The sequence below is a fragment of the Morone saxatilis genome, unplaced genomic scaffold (genome assembly GCF_004916995.1).
Source record: "Morone saxatilis isolate NCDOM2014 unplaced genomic scaffold, NCSU_SB_2.0 Contig2, whole genome shotgun sequence".
NCBI lineage: Eukaryota > Metazoa > Chordata > Actinopteri > Moronidae > Morone > Morone saxatilis.
This window is the reverse complement of record NW_023339762.1, coordinates 22,092,827-22,108,651: the sequence shown is the minus strand read 5'-3', so window position 1 is coordinate 22,108,651 and position 15,825 is coordinate 22,092,827. Positions and strand designations below refer to the sequence as shown.

The window sequence follows — 15,825 nt, the reverse complement described above, 5'->3', positions numbered from 1 at the left end:
ACAGTGGACTGATGGAAATGTAAATAAGAGTGTCAATGTGACTAAAACAGAGACAAATATTACTAACCTGATTCCTGGTGTCCAGTATACAATAACTGTTACTGCAGTGGCAGATGACAACATTACTGAAGGACAGAGTACATCTGTTACTCTATACACAAGTAAGTTAACACACAGTGCTCATGCTGGACCATGGTTCCTGCTCCGAACCACACTAGCAATATAATATTTTTTCTCATTATGTTATTTTGTAATTTCATGCTTATCTTTTCTAGCTTGTGGATTGATTTTGCTGTTTCCATAATTTTTTTCCCTGTCCTCTCCTCTCCTTTCCTCTGCTCTCCTCCCTAGAACCTGGTAAAATCATGGAGCATAAAGTGAACATAACAACCTTCTCCATCTCTCTGACCTGGAACTCACCTCTTGGTGAGGTGTTTCAGTACAAGGTGGAGTGGCATAATGGTGGATCGCCGATGTCCAGAAACACAAATTCTACCTCTACTGTGCTATCAGACCTGATACCTGGCACCAACTACACAGTCACAATCATTGCTTTTGCCGGAGATAATACATCAGGAGAGCCTTACACATTCACGGTAGTCACAAGTAAGCCACACTTTCTGCATTTCCTTATTCAAAATCTACAATTGTTATAAGAGTCTGTACACATCATGCTTGAAAATGCTGGAAAGCTGCAAACAATATGCTGATTTTATTTCACTTCTTGCATTTTCAGATCCTGCTGTGGTCAGGAATCTCTCAGTCACTGAGGTCACAACATCCTCTGTGTTTCTGACCTGGACTGAACCACAGGGCAATGCTTCCTCGTACATAGTTCAGTGGACTGCACCAGCAGACAGCTTAAATAGCACGACTACAAATACGTCCTTTACTATTGAAGATTTAACACCTGGATTTGTGTACAACATTTCAGTGATTGCTGTTGCTTCCTCAAATATAGGAGAAAGGATCACAAAAACTACCTACACAAGTAAGTCCCTCATACAAACAGTTTAAAGAGCCAAAATTCTGAAGTCAGTCAAGCTGCTGACGTTTGTCACTCATTTATAAAACAGTATATCAACAAAATATGTAGTAATTTGTCTATAACACACTGTAACGTTTTTGTAAGCAGAAATAAGAACATTTATGTGTTATGTAGTATTTGTCAACATAAATATCTTCTATGAAGACAAATTGGATATTATTACAACTGTGTTTTTAATATATTTTTACTCATTATCTGTGTGTTCACCATCCTCCACATATGGATGCCCACAGAAGGAGTTTTTGACATAAATACATTCATGAACACTTTTATCTTTTATGCATCATAGTGTATTACAAAGCATGTATTACTTGCTTATATACTACCTATAAATGTTAAATAGGAGGACTTAAAAAGTGTTGACCCATAGTTATGTTGGGTTTGTCGGAAATTTTGAAGGCAGCTAAGATGTATTGCCAAACCATTATGATGCATGCAGAGCTGTAACAATTAGTTTATTAATCAGTTACTTATTAAACAGAAACTTTGATAATTGAAATTGATAATAATAGCCATATTGATATTCAATCATTCGCTATAGACACTTTACACGCAAAAGTGCCAAACGTTATCTGAGTCCAGCTTTTCCAATGTGAGGATTTGGGGATTTGTTTTTTTATGTGACTGCAATGTTTCCCTGATATTGTAATGATAACTTAAGCAGATGAATTAATAATCAAAGTAATTGTTAGTTGCAGCCCTCTGTGCCCTAATATAGTTTTTCTAGCATTAGTTAATACAGTGTCAGTGTTAATGGTGTTTCTGTATGTTGGCACCATTTTAAAAAAAGTGCTCCTTCTTATACTTCTTTCTTCATTGTATAGGACCTGAAAAGCCTGTGAATATTACGGTTGAAGAACAAGGAACTACTAACCTCAATATCAGCTGGACTTTGCCTAAAGGAAGGGTTGATCACTATGTGGTGAACATCTTAAATGAGGGAAATAATAAAACAAAAGTCAACACGGCTCACATTTCTGGTTTAAAACCCGGGAGAGTCTTTGTCATCACAGTGACCGCTGTGGCTGGAAACTTCAGTGACACGTCTGAGAAGTCATTTATTGCCACTTGTAAGTTCAACTCCTTACTGTAATTGTTTTCATGGTCTTGTTTTTAGATCTTGTGCAGAGTTATACTTCAAGTAATGTTTTGCAAGTGAATGCAGTTTGATGACCAGTAGAAATTTGATTGAATCTTAATGTGATATTTTGTGGCAACACCATGCTAATAAAATGCTGTTTAGCAGCTTTAGTGTCTATTTAAGTGTATAGTTTGTTTTATTTTTAACATTTATAGAGCAATATAAAATAATAACTGTGTGTGTTATTCATAACTCTTAGATCCCACACCTCCTGGTTCACCCACCATTAGCGGTAGGACAAACTCTTCGCTCCGTCTGAATTGGCAGACTCCTGCTTTGATGGAGGACGTTCCAAACATCAGCTACCATATCACCTACCAGCCAGAGGGAGGAGAAGCAAATTCCACCGTCAATAACACAGAGCTGTCCCCGCTTTCCTCTGGAACTTCCTACAACATAACTTTGGAAACAGTTGGACCACACAATTTAAGGAGCACAGTTGTCTTTATTTCTGCTTTCACCCGTAAGTACAACAAGGAGAAGCTGAAGGACATAGAATTGTCTCTATTGCTTGGAGGAATCAAATTCATTTAGCACTTGTTTCACTATTTTTAGAATAGCCCATTGCTATGTCTGGCCAGCAGCAATGAACACTGTACTGTATATTATATAATGGTTATTATTAAGGTGGCATATGTGATGTAATGTGAATCTGTTCTTATTTAATTCCTTCCTTCCTTAATGAACTTTTCCCTTGTTTGTCATTTTCCTAGTTCCCAACCCTGTGTTGAACCTTAAGGCCAGCCCTAAATCCACCACCTCAGTAGAAGTGAAATGGTCATTGCCGCAGGGAGTCCAACAGTATTACAAATACTTGGTTCAACCCTACAATACTATAGGAGTGTTAGAAGGAATAGTTACAGTCAACAGCAGCACTGAAGTACCAAACCTGGAGCCAGGAACAGGATACAGTATCAATGTCACAACAATAGCAGCAGAAAATATTGAATCCACGAAGGAACAGACATTCAGTTACACAAGTAAGGCCTTACATTAAAACACTGCCAATGAATTCTGTACCAGTACACAGTGTATCAGAACATTTAAATGTTCTATTTATTCAAAACAATTAACGATACCACTAAAATGTAAAATTTATTTTTCTACTGTGGTCTTTGGTCTTACACAACCCTCTGCTGTATTTGTTGTAGTGCCCAAAGCAGTGACCAACCTCACAGTGGAGAATGTGAGCACGACATCCATCCGGCTGACGTGGCTCAATCAAAGTGATCACAAGCCTTCCTACTCCTACTGGGTGATAGCGTACCAGGACGGCATTATGGTTCAGAATAAGTCAACTGAGACTACAAATTACACCTTCTTCGCTCTGACCCCTGGAAAATTCTACACTTTTAATGTGTTTACAGTCGTAGAGGGGGTCAAGTCAACGATGACAACAACATCACATTACACAAGTATGTCTTAAGTGTATTTTTTATATATATGATACATTGTCAGAAATTGTAATGTGTGGCTAAAATGCATTGTGTCCGGACAATGACTGAAACACAGTCATGTATTGGTGATTACTTTATAGGGGTACTCCAGCGGTTTAGACTTAAATAAGTTGGGGGACTTAAAATAAATCTAATTCCAGCAGCTGAGGCCGACATAATAGCTTTTAGCCTTTTGTTTGTGTCCATATTAAAAAATGCTAGAGCCTATATTTTCCATAGATTTTTTTGTTTCAAGCCCAGAATAATTTTTTTTTTATAATCGCAAACATACAGCTAGTCATTTTAAGAGGTTTAAAATAAGGCTGCATTGATCAGGTTATTGTTCTTTCATATGGGTGAGTCTAAAGCCACTTTATGTCCCATTCTGGCAACTTGATTCCATATATTAAATTATAATTGTTTTGAAAGATGAGAAAGGGTGTGTGATGATATTATTCTTTTTTCTCCCAAGTCCAGCACAATGTGTAAAGTTGGTGGAGAGCCCCTTTAGAGACAAACTTTTGGATTTTAGAAAAGTTACTGCACAAATAATAAACATGGAAAAATTGCAGGTTTAGAAAACTGTCACATTAACAAGAAATACTTGAATTAAATCTAATTATGGTCACAATGCACTTCTTGATTGCATTTAGAATACATAACAAAATTTCTTCGATCAATGCGTGTTCATTAGCTCTGGCTAAATGCATACTGCTTTTTTTTTTCTTTTTCTACAGTGCCTGAAGTAGTTTCTGACATCACAGCCATAGGAAGCACAACTAACATGTCAGTGAGCTGGACGAATGCAATAGGGCAGGTGGCCTCCTACACTGTCTGGCTATACAAAGAGTCAGACAGCCAGTTTGTGAAACATGTCTTGGATCTGAGTAACTCTACTCGAAACACTCTGTTTATGAACTTGACATCAGGAGTGGTTTACTGTGTGGTAGTTGTCACCAAGAGTGGCCCTTTTGAAAGTAACTCTACAAGTGTTTGCAACGCAACATGTGAGTTACATCAAGATCATGACTTATAAACTTGTGCATATCATATGTACAATATGTATGTACTGTATTTTGACCAATATTTATTTTAAAATTTGCCTGTAGTTGAATCAAACACAAATGAAACAGTATTTCTTGTCCTGTTCAGTTCCCAACCCTCCTGGACCCATCATGGCTTCTCAGACTGTGAATTCCATCAACTTTACTTGGCCGCAGCCAAAGGACATGGACCATCATCAGTACAACTTCAGTGTGTCCACCTCTAATCGGTCCTTTCTGACTGAAAACAACTGGTTCCTGCTGGACAATCTTCTGTCTGGAAGCCCCTACAACATCACTGTTGTTACTGTAGGCGTGTTGAAATATGAGAGCACAGAAGTGACAGCAGAATATTATACCAGTGAGTGTGATTGACACCCACACTGGGGTTATTACTGTAGATAAACTTCCGGATTCTTTGTGGGCCTTTTTTATTTCAGGCAGGTTTTAGTGTTAATTTTACTCTTATATAAACAACCGTAGTCTTTGTTTTATTTATGATAATAACCTTGATGCATGAAAAATCATCTTTATTGAACTGAACTTGAACTTTAACTTTGAACTTTATGAGCCAGATTGGGGTGTGGGTGGGAGGTATCATGTCAATACCATTCAGAAGCACCAAGGGACATATTATGCACATAATTACGACAGCATATTGATTTTCAAATACTAAAAAAATGTAAAAACTGTAATCCCTTATGCCTGTGGGGCGATTTATACAAATCTATGACACGAGAAAACACAACCCTTTTTCAGTATATCCACTGTGTCTCCTCTGTCTCATTTTCTCAGAACCATATCCTGTAACCATGCTGAATGAGACAGAAATTACCACAGATGCAGTGACCTTGGTGTGGGTGCAGCCAGAGAGCAAACCCCACTACTCGTATAAGGTGCAGATCTCCAACGGCTCCATTTTTGCATCTAGGAATGTCTTTAATACCACAGACACAATCACTGGACTTCTCTCAGGGAGCAACTACAGCTTCATTGTCACTACACAGACCAAAGATTTCACTCAGGCAGATCCTGTGACAGTGTCCTACTTTACACGTATGTATATATCCTATCCAGGATACTGTTCCTACATCTGGGAAGTAGTGACATTAATCCCGAACTAGTGAGCAAAACAACCAAATAACAACTAAACACTAACTAAACTAAACAAGTTTATCAGAATATGAAATGTTCTTTATGTTTATTCACAAAAAACACTTTCTGCTCTGTTTGTAGGGCCATATAGTATTCGTTCATTGGAGGTTGAAACTTTAAACACAACTGCTATACACCTGAATTGGATGGAACCACTGGAGTACAAGAATCAATATACATATCGGGTCGAGACTACAGGCTGTGGCTACCAAAACAATTCGCTCACGGAAGACTCACAGATCACAGTCTCAGAGCTCACCCCCGGGAGCAACTGCACCTTCTGTGTGTTTGTCAGGGCAGGGAATGGCATCGAAGGGGGAGCAAGCTGCACTTCTCAGTACACTAGTAAGACTCTTACTTGTCGTTGTCTGTTTCATTATTTCAAATTGACCAGGTGGTTGATCAGCTTTAATTTTCTCTCCTTTGCACATTAACAGAACCTGAGATGGTACAACCCAGTATCTCCAGCCAGGGCTGCAATAGTTCAGTCTGGGTGTCATGGACCAAACCTCTTGGGAAAGTGGAGTCTTATAAGGTTTATCTAAACATAAGTTCTGAACTTTTCGAGAAGCATTTGCTGAGCTCTGAGCTGAACGATACCATGTGGCGATTTGCGAACCTGTCCGCTGGAATGCTTTACTCTGCCAGGGTGATCACTTATAGCGGACCCTTCAACGCGTCATCTGGATTCGTCACCAATGCAACTTGTAAGTATGATACATTTGTTAGATTTTAAAGTTTTCAGTGGTTTCATATTCATGAATTTCCCAAAATATTTGTTTGCATATACTTTTACATGTTTTTAGGTTGTTTTTACTTTTCTTTTGGAGGTCGCCTGTCTTCCAGGCATCCAATAGTTTTTATTCAGTTTACTTTATTTGAAGCTGGCGTGTCATTTGGGAATCCACAACAGGGAAATATTGTTTGTCTTTATTTTTTTATGATCAAGTTTACATGCGTCACTATGTGGTGCTGCAGTACAGCCGATGCTCAAGCCTTGATGGTGCTTTTAAGGTCAAGATGCACTATGGCATGATACTGGTTGCTTCTCTGGCATCATACAGGTCCTTCTGCATGCAGCACTCATGCACAGAAAGAGTATAATAAAAGAAAAACTATTTGACAATTTTGGTGGAAAAATAAATCCCAATAAATGAATGAATAAAATAAATGTATATTGTAGTGAAGTGAAAGCGAGGACAAATAAAAAGTTACGGAATGACTTGATAAAAGACCTGCAATAATGTGAAATCTATGTGTGTGATACTTGATAGAAAAGACTATGAATACAGCCCTTAGGCATTCATATTTTAGTGAGCAATTGAAGGTTTTTTAGAATGATGTTACTTGTTGAAGTTCACATTCTGCAAACCCCCACCACCAGTCCCTAATCCTCCCGGGCCAATTGAGATCCAGAAAAAGACGAACAGCTCCATCGCCATCAGCTGGAAGGAAGCTCCTCTGATGACCGATGCATCATTCCGCTACCACTTGACTAACACGCCACCCCATGGAGACGAATATGACTCTACCATGAACACCAGTCATACTTTTTCCTCCCTGCTTTCTGGGACTCCCTATAACATCTCCGTGGCAACAGTGGGTGTCATGGGTTTTGAGAGTGAGAAGGTTCAGATCTCCATGGTCACCACAAGTAAGGGTTTTATTTCCGTACCCGAGCAATGTGCAAGCAAATGCACCTTTCTGTTTTATCTTACGTCTGTGAAATGTCTTTTAAACATTTAGGACCGTTCAGTGTGAAGAATATCAGTACTTCTACAGAAGAGGGGAACATCACGGTCATGTGGGGCAATCCTGACCAATACAAGGAAAGCTATCGTTACAATGTGACCTGGCAAAGCCCTGATAAGGACGATACTAACTCAGTACTAATTGAGGGGACTGCACATACAATCAAAAACCTGGTTCCTGGGAGCCCATATGGCTTCAGTGTTACCACAGAGACGTCTGATAGAACAAACGGGGAACCAAGTTGGATATCCGACTGCACAGGTATGGTCATAACAGATTGATTAATTTCACATGGGCTGCAATCAAATATTTTCAAATAACTTGTGTCTGTGAGTGTACCATGAATTTTAAGATGTAATAAGGATTTAGTAGCTACTTAGAATTATTTATGAATCAAAAAGTTAATCCTTAGTACGGTTAAGCACACCTAGGTTGATGACAGATGGTCACATTTTATTAAATAATGGAAAGGACATTACAGCAAAGATATGTTTGGTCACAAGTTTTAGATCACCTGAGGACACTGGAAAGAAAAAATCCCAATATACTTTTATATAATGGACAGTTTTATTCATGTTTTTTCTTGACATTGATATCTGTTTGATGCTGCAGATGCAAGCCCAGTGATAAATTTAACATGCGATGGTCCAAACAAAGCGAACGCAGAACTCAACCTGCGCTGGACCACTCCCAATGGCAATCACACTGGCTTCCAGATCAGTTTAAACAACAGTATCATCAACTCTACAAGCCTCTGTTGTAATAACATTGTGTCCAACCTTCGTCACTACACTGAGTACAAGGTGGTTTTGAAGACTCTGAGCTGTGGAAAACCCAGCACTGCTGTGTCTCTATTCTGCATGTCAGGCGTTACAAGTAAGACATTATGCTTTGTTTTTATTTTTGTATTTCATTTAATTTTTATTTAATCAGGCGAGTCATGAACAAATAATTTACATTTGAAGCCTGTGAACATTAGAATTGCAGTATAAACTAACATGTTCAAACATATTTAAAAGTGTTACATACAGCAGCTTTCTTTTTTTATATATATATTTTTGCGATATTTTAATGCAAAACTTACTCAAAATCCAATCTTTTCTCATTCAAGACCCACCTATTCCAACTGACTTACAAGGACTGCTGGACGAGAGTGCAAAGTTATACAACAGGTTCTCCATTGAGATTTACGGCACACGGCTGAACAGCACAAATGGGCCAATCACAAATATTGGTGTGCTGGTGACAGATAACGATGGTGAGTTTTTTTTCTCTCCTTACTGTCAAGAAAAAAAGGAATTTTGTCATAGTGGTAATCTTTTAGTGCTGAAAGTGACCATTTATTTCTGCCTAGTCTAAGTATTTATAACTGACTTAGACTCATGACTAGAACCTCCCTGTCAATTAAGCCAACTGCTGTTTTTGGTACTTCCTGTTCTTCCAGTGGGCACTTCTAATTTGACAACGTACTTGGGGAATACTTATGAGCAGTGGAAGGCAAAGAAAACTTCAGGATACCTGGCAACAGTCACAGACACCAACTCCCAGACACGCAGTGGAGAGGGTACTGTCAGCATACACGTAGGAGATGAATCCAAATGGGAGGGCTACACCAATGGCCCTCTGGACACTGGAAAATACAAGTAACAACACAAACCATATTGTTTATGAATGTACTATAATAATAGTAACTTGAATAGAATAACTTGTCAAAATGTTTAATGGCTTGTTGCTTTCTTGATGGGTTATTTAAAACTGATTTTATTCAATCTTGCAGATATGCTATTGTGTTGTTCACATATCTGATTCTGAATAACAAAGACGTCAATATTCAAGAGTCAGTGTTCTCAATAACACCCGTGTACCAAATTATACTGCCAAACAACCCAGGTAACCACACTCAGAACCAAAGTTGTTTTGTTTTAAATGTTTTTGCTATGCAATACAATGTGAGGAAATGTTAATCAATCTTTTATTTTGTCTTTGTGAACATTTTAGCCATTGTCACTGGCATTGCTGTCGGAACAACATTGGGAATTTTTTGCGTTCTCTTCATCATCCTCATCGGCTTCATTATCTACTGGAAAAGGTTCGTCATTGTCAGCACAAATGAAAATTAGCATTAGGTCAGTGTGTACAGGACTAAAGTCACTGTTCATGTTCTGTAGGTTGTCCCAAAAAGAATCATCAGACATCGAGATTCATGCCATGAGGTGAGTGTTTCATTTTGTGTGTGTTTTTAAGATTAAAATAAATTGATAACAATTGTGTCTATAACTGTGGTTCATCTTTGCTTTTTCCTGTTTCTTTTTACAGAGCCAAAGTGTAAGTATAGATCCATTTTAAATCATAAAGTATGATCAGATCTATCAAATGTAACGCATTATGATAGGAACAGACTGAACTGTACCACAATCCAGGTACAAATCTTATTGCTCTTGTCTGGTGTCCATTTGAGCAGAAGTGTGGCTGTGAGGGTGGAGGACTACGAGGCGTACTACAGGAAGCAGAAAGCAGACTCCAACTGTGGCTTTGCTGAAGAGTTTGAGGTAAAACATAAGCATAATATCAAAGGGCTTCTGATAGAGAAATTAGTTATTCATAGCAGGCAATTTAAGAACAATGTCCAATATATTATACAGTTTATTCTACAGTAGATAGATTTCATTGTCTGATTTAATAATTCTGATAATGTTAACATCTATCTTTTGTGATCACTGAATGAAGCAAATGTACAAAACGTGATTTCAGTTGAGCCTGGGAAGCTTGCAAGGATTCGAATGTGGTAGAAAACATTAAGGAATCGACAATACTCGACAATGTGTTGCCAAAATAATTAAGAGTATTGAATTGATTTGTGACCATCTTCTTTAGACACTTGGCAGAGCAATGTTTAGAAATAAATAAGGACTAGTACAAATTAGGCTGTTTTTTTCTTTCTTTTTTTTTTGGTACTGCACATGTACCAGATTTTGGGCAAAACATGAGCCATCCAATCAACAATCACACTTTTCTTTCCTCTCCTATAAAGGACCTGAAGCCTGTTGGTACAGGCCAGTCGAAAACAAATGCTCTGACTGTGGATAATAAGCCCAAGAACCGCTACAACAACGTGCTACCCTGTGAGTCACCTTATCAAATCCACCTCTGCTGCTTTTAACAATAACACTCCTCACTCTTTAAACTGTATCATCGTATGATCATTATCGATCATCAAAATGATCATACATCTTTCCATTTCATTTACTCTATTTTCTCACTTCCTAGATGACTCTTCTAGAGTGAAACTCTCTATAATCCATGGGAGTCCATATGACGACTACATCAATGCTAACTACATGTCGGTGCGTACTGACAATCACTGCCCATTCTCTTGCTTTAATACCATGCTATATAACTTTTACACCATCATTCACATCGATGTTCGAAACACTTGAGAATCTCCTAGAAAACTGAACAGGATGGGTTTTTGTGTTCTGGGGCTGAGCTTATGTTTTTCTTGGCAGGGTTACAACTCCAGGAAGGAGTTTATTGCAGCTCAGGGTCCTTTGCCCACCACAGTCAACGAGTTCTGGAGGATGATCTGGGAGAAGAATGTACAGACTCTGGTCATGCTGACACGCTGTAATGAACAGGGACGAGTGAGTACCATTGCAAACACAACGCCTAGCAGCAACATGTTGACGTACACGGGAGCGCAATGTCCTTCCTGGTGCTAGTCACACTACTGTTGTGGTTGAACGCTGGATATCTCATCCTAAATGCCACCAAAATGACCACTAAAATGTCAAACCAGATAATAAAAGAGAGAATGATATCAAAATAAATGTCCAAGTTTCACACAGTATATTGTATAAGGAAAAAAATAGAAAATGTACCTTCTAATGTTTACAAAAGATGTTTTTCTAAGTAAAAGCTGATCTGATTGACACAAACTGCTTTATATTACATATACACCACCAAAGTATCAATATGTCTGTGTTTGATCGCAGTCTGTCACATGTGAACTTTTTTTTTTTCAGGTAAAATGTGAGAAATACTGGGATTCTGGCACCAAGCATTATGAAAACATCACTGTGACAACAACCTCTGAAATACCACTTGAAGACTGGACCATCAGGGACTTTGACATTAAAAATGTACGTGGTGAGATGTTACATTTGCCAAGGAAAAAAATATTTTTAGGAGGGTAAAGATCAACAGTGTGTGTCAGTAAAAGTCATCAACCATCAGTGTTTGTTTAACACCTTTAGTTTGAAGTACTTCTATCAGCTCAATAAGTGAATAATAATAATTAAAACTTTTATGCATTCATACATCTTCATTTCTTAGTCACAAATATTTTGAGCTTGTGTGCATTTTAATCTTTCAGGTGAAAACAGCAGAGACCCGTACGGTGCGCCACTTCCACTTCACAGCCTGGCCAGATCACGGAGTTCCAGAGACCACCGAGCTTCTCATCAGCTTCAGACATTTGGTCAGAGAGCACATGGACCAGTACTCCAGGCACTCCCCTACTGTGGTCCACTGCAGGTCCGACACAACACGCACACTTTTGCCCTTAAATCAAAACTGCTTTGAAAAAAAAAAAAAACTATGAATCTGATATTCTGTCTTTCTCTCCTCCCTCCCCTGTCTGTGTGTCTACGTTGTCTGCTCTCAGTGCTGGTGTTGGGCGCACAGGTACCTTCATAGCCATTGACCGATTGATCTTCCAGATTGAAAGGGAAAATATCGTGGACGTGTATGGCATCGTTCATGATCTGCGCATGCACAGGCCCCTCATGGTGCAGACGGAGGTAGGACGCAGTCACATACACTGGTTTCTGTCACAATTGTTTTTTTGTACTATACGTGTTGTTTGAAATGAAAAAAGTACTCTACAGCTGAGTGTATTTAATGTCTCTGCAGGATCAGTATGTGTTCTTAAACCAGTGTGCCATGGACATCATCAGATCAAGAACTGGAACCAATGTGGATCTAATCTACCAAAACACTGCTGCACTCTCTATTTACGAGAATGTTCAACCAAAGAAAGATTCTCCCAAAAGTGGGTACCATGCATAGGCCTGAGGTCCTCTACTCTTTATTCTTAGAAAGAAACTGAGCAGACATTTGTAAAGGGAACGCCTTTAACAGATTGTGCTGTATTTATTTTTTATACCTGTCACGCTTCTGTTAAGGAACCTTGTAGCTTTTTTCTGGATTTAAACCTCTATTTTGTGGTATTTATTTGTTAGAAATGTTGAATGTTTGATAAAGGATGGGACTGTATGTGGAGATACAATAGAAGACATAATCAATGACCAAAAATATTTGGATTTTAGATTTATATGTAAACTTAAACTTGGATTCTCTCTTATTAATGCAGGTTTTTTTATTGCTCAGTTTTTTTTTATTTCTGCTTGTTTACTACTGTATATGACTTACTGATGATTATATGTTTTGCTCAGGTAATATGTTGGATGCTGTATAGGTATTATTACAGACACTTTGATCAAAGAAAAGTTTGTAATTATTAAACCTTTGGAATTGCCTTATACACAAAAAAAATGCTGGTATGAATACTGTGTGCCTTATCAAAACCTGTATGCTTTAGTACCAATAGGTGGCACTCCTTTACAGAAACAAGAAATGGTATATTACCTTGTTATAGGAACCTTAAGATTACCATTCTTAAATATAGCATATTTTATTGAAGCTTTTCAGATCATCCAGCCAATTATTTTTACACCTCTTAGGACAATTTGAACTGTGCAATGTCTTTTGAATGAAGGAGTTTTGTTGTTTGTTGTCGCGATGTTTGTATTCGTATGCACTGTAGTGAATAATGCACTGGATGCATTTGTCTTTCTACACTGTCCACTTTTTTTTATTATAATTGTTGATTACATTTTGGCCAGTGCTTTGTGATACTGAGACATTTTGCTATTCACTGCTATTCATTGTTACCTAGATTCTTCATTTTAAGATTAAAGAGATGGGTCACAAACAAACTCTCAGGAACTCTAACAATGAAAGCTGAACCTTTTTACTGGAAGGTATGGTGTTAGGAAACCTCAAACTGCACCAATGTGTGCTTTGATGAACTCGGAGGTCACATCCATTGTTTTTTGTTTTGTTTATGTCCTTATTCTTTGCATTGTACATTCCTCAAAGTAACAGCAATGTTATGTCACTTCCTGCTGCATATCTGGTCTATCTATGGACATTCCCTGTGATGTTAAAATCACCAGAGGAGCACAAGCTTTATTTTTTAGCTTCAAAAAGGGCACAGTCTTGAGGCAGGTACTTTTTTTTTCTCAAGATAATTGATGTGTGTGGTTAGCCTGTAGATATTTTTAAGACCATGTTTTATGTTTATTGAATAATGCTGTACCTAATGATTAAAAAGCACTTATGTTGTTGTCACACAGTTTTAGGATGTTGTTGCTTTATGAAATGCTTGCTGGTACAATGCAATAATGTAAAAGAAGCAAAGAGCATTTAATAGTTGCATACCCTTCGATCTGTAAAACAAAATGGGATTAAAAGACGTTATCACATTTTACCCCACATTTGTGTATGACTATGTTGAATCAGCGTGTGAGTGAGTATGAGTCCTCAACATCTTCTTTTTACTCTCACCATAATGTTGCAATCATGATTTTTGATAACGTCACAAATCTCTCAGCCGACGCCACTCATAGAACATTCTAGTTTTTTGTGTTGTGTAACATTTCCCAAGCTACTATCATTCAAATCACACGTTGCATCCTATGTCTCACAGCTATTTTAGTCGCTGCCCTGCTGATAAATTATACTAATAATTATTCAGATAGTTTCTGAATTGTTTCAGTCAAATGGAAAGATCAAAAGAAGCAAACAAATAGCGTACGCTGCATGCTGCAGAGGAGGACTGAGCTGGCACACCTCTGCATTATTCAGAGCAACTTTGAGGTTGCAGGTAGCTAAGTGCACCCTCAAAGGATGAATAAATAATGTCATTTCTGTTTCTTACTTCAGGAGGAAAAAGCTTTTTATGCGGAGACTTCAAAAACTTCTAATTTTACAGCTCACATCAGGCCTACACTCGGGGGATATTGTACAATATACAAGTGTTTTTATGGGCAATCATTTTCGCACAGTACAGGGCTGAGTGGTAATATAAACCTGATATTTCTCACATCTTATGCAGTATGCCCCCTCCTTTCCCCCCATTTCTCCATCTCTCTCCTCCACTCCTCCACATCATCCTTGTTTCATGTCTCTCCTATCCAAAAATCGGATCTAAAAATAGATTCTGCATTTGAATGCATCTTTCTAGTTTCCTATGCTCTGCGTTGCAGTGAAAAGTACACACAGACAGCTGGAGCTGTTATAACAGCCGTTCAACCTGCAAATACTAAATTAAAATAGGACAAAAGATAACCGGGGTGAGCCAAATTTAATGATGAGCTCAAATGCTTGTGTGCCAGTAAATCCACCATAATGGATTACACCGGGATATTTTAGCTACTGATTGAGGCGACCTTTTTTTTTTTTTAGCTGCATTTGAAAGCATTAAAATGAGGATTTGTGTCATATTATAGTAAGTGGAGGAACACACAACCACATATCTGTTTGGGGGTCCTGCCTGCCTTGACCTTCTTTAAGTTAAAACCTGTAAAGTGTCTTTGAGACCCACGAGGAGTCTACTGTAGATGGTGGCTGTTGATGTGTGGCCTGCACTGCAATATTATGAAGCTCTCACTTGGCTGAACATCATTTAAAAAGTGTGTTTAGGTCAGCAAAGCTTTGATAGGCGTTCAGGTTGTAGCAAGAAGACACAGCAAAGACACATTGTCCCAGCAAATTAAAGCAAAAAGAGAAGGACACATCAGGGAGGGAAGGAGTGTGCTGAGGTAACAATGAAATACAAGTGGTAAAAAGTAAGTACATTTACTCAAGTACTGAGCTGAAAGTAGAGGTTCAATGTCCAATACTTTCTGAGAAACACTTCTCAGCTTGACATTTTCTTGTTCTAGTTGAGGTGATAACATTTTTGTTTTTATCTTGACAAGTCGTAAATGCTTTTAAACACTGACAAATACTTCTGTGCTTTTACTTTAAATCAAAACAAAAAAAATCTCCACGGTGTGTTTATCTGCATTAGAGCCATGCAGCAGGTGTTGTACGCTGCTGCGGCCACAGGTGTCGCCCGGCCTCCCTGTGTGTGTGTGTGTGTGAGCAGCAGTCAGATGAACCGCAGCAGCAGCGGGAGGAGGAGGA

The 15,825-nt window shown here is 38.3% G+C and overlaps 1 protein-coding gene across 3 annotated transcripts in view; it reads left to right on the top strand.

Moving 5' to 3' along the window:
• ptprja (protein tyrosine phosphatase receptor type Ja) overlaps nucleotides 1-13,118 on the top strand; it is a 29,127-nt gene extending 16,009 nt beyond the window's left edge. For 2 of the 3 annotated variants that reach the window (XM_035665138.1, XM_035665139.1), the window contains 28 exons: nucleotides 352-606; nucleotides 737-991; nucleotides 1,873-2,118; nucleotides 2,389-2,652; nucleotides 2,903-3,169; nucleotides 3,341-3,604; nucleotides 4,363-4,632; nucleotides 4,778-5,029; nucleotides 5,464-5,724; nucleotides 5,905-6,168; nucleotides 6,261-6,530; nucleotides 7,208-7,477; nucleotides 7,570-7,836; nucleotides 8,188-8,451; nucleotides 8,687-8,833; nucleotides 9,020-9,218; nucleotides 9,353-9,465; nucleotides 9,574-9,664; nucleotides 9,744-9,788; nucleotides 9,892-9,900; nucleotides 10,037-10,124; nucleotides 10,607-10,697; nucleotides 10,843-10,919; nucleotides 11,082-11,216; nucleotides 11,598-11,714; nucleotides 11,948-12,108; nucleotides 12,239-12,374; nucleotides 12,487-13,118. In XM_035665138.1, the coding sequence (XP_035521031.1) occupies nucleotides 352-606; nucleotides 737-991; nucleotides 1,873-2,118; nucleotides 2,389-2,652; nucleotides 2,903-3,169; nucleotides 3,341-3,604; nucleotides 4,363-4,632; nucleotides 4,778-5,029; nucleotides 5,464-5,724; nucleotides 5,905-6,168; nucleotides 6,261-6,530; nucleotides 7,208-7,477; nucleotides 7,570-7,836; nucleotides 8,188-8,451; nucleotides 8,687-8,833; nucleotides 9,020-9,218; nucleotides 9,353-9,465; nucleotides 9,574-9,664; nucleotides 9,744-9,788; nucleotides 9,892-9,900; nucleotides 10,037-10,124; nucleotides 10,607-10,697; nucleotides 10,843-10,919; nucleotides 11,082-11,216; nucleotides 11,598-11,714; nucleotides 11,948-12,108; nucleotides 12,239-12,374; nucleotides 12,487-12,642 (5,234 nt within the window). In that variant the 3' untranslated portion in view covers nucleotides 12,643-13,118. Of the gene's footprint in view, nucleotides 1-351; nucleotides 607-736; nucleotides 992-1,872; nucleotides 2,119-2,388; nucleotides 2,653-2,902; nucleotides 3,170-3,340; nucleotides 3,605-4,362; nucleotides 4,633-4,777; nucleotides 5,030-5,463; nucleotides 5,725-5,904; nucleotides 6,169-6,260; nucleotides 6,531-7,207; nucleotides 7,478-7,569; nucleotides 7,837-8,187; nucleotides 8,452-8,686; nucleotides 8,834-9,019; nucleotides 9,219-9,352; nucleotides 9,466-9,573; nucleotides 9,665-9,743; nucleotides 9,789-9,891; nucleotides 9,901-10,036; nucleotides 10,125-10,606; nucleotides 10,698-10,842; nucleotides 10,920-11,081; nucleotides 11,217-11,597; nucleotides 11,715-11,947; nucleotides 12,109-12,238; nucleotides 12,375-12,486 lie in introns of those variants that run through there. The other variant, XR_004796838.1, reaches the window with a different exon arrangement.
• The last annotated feature ends 2,707 nt before the right edge of the window (nucleotides 13,119-15,825 follow it).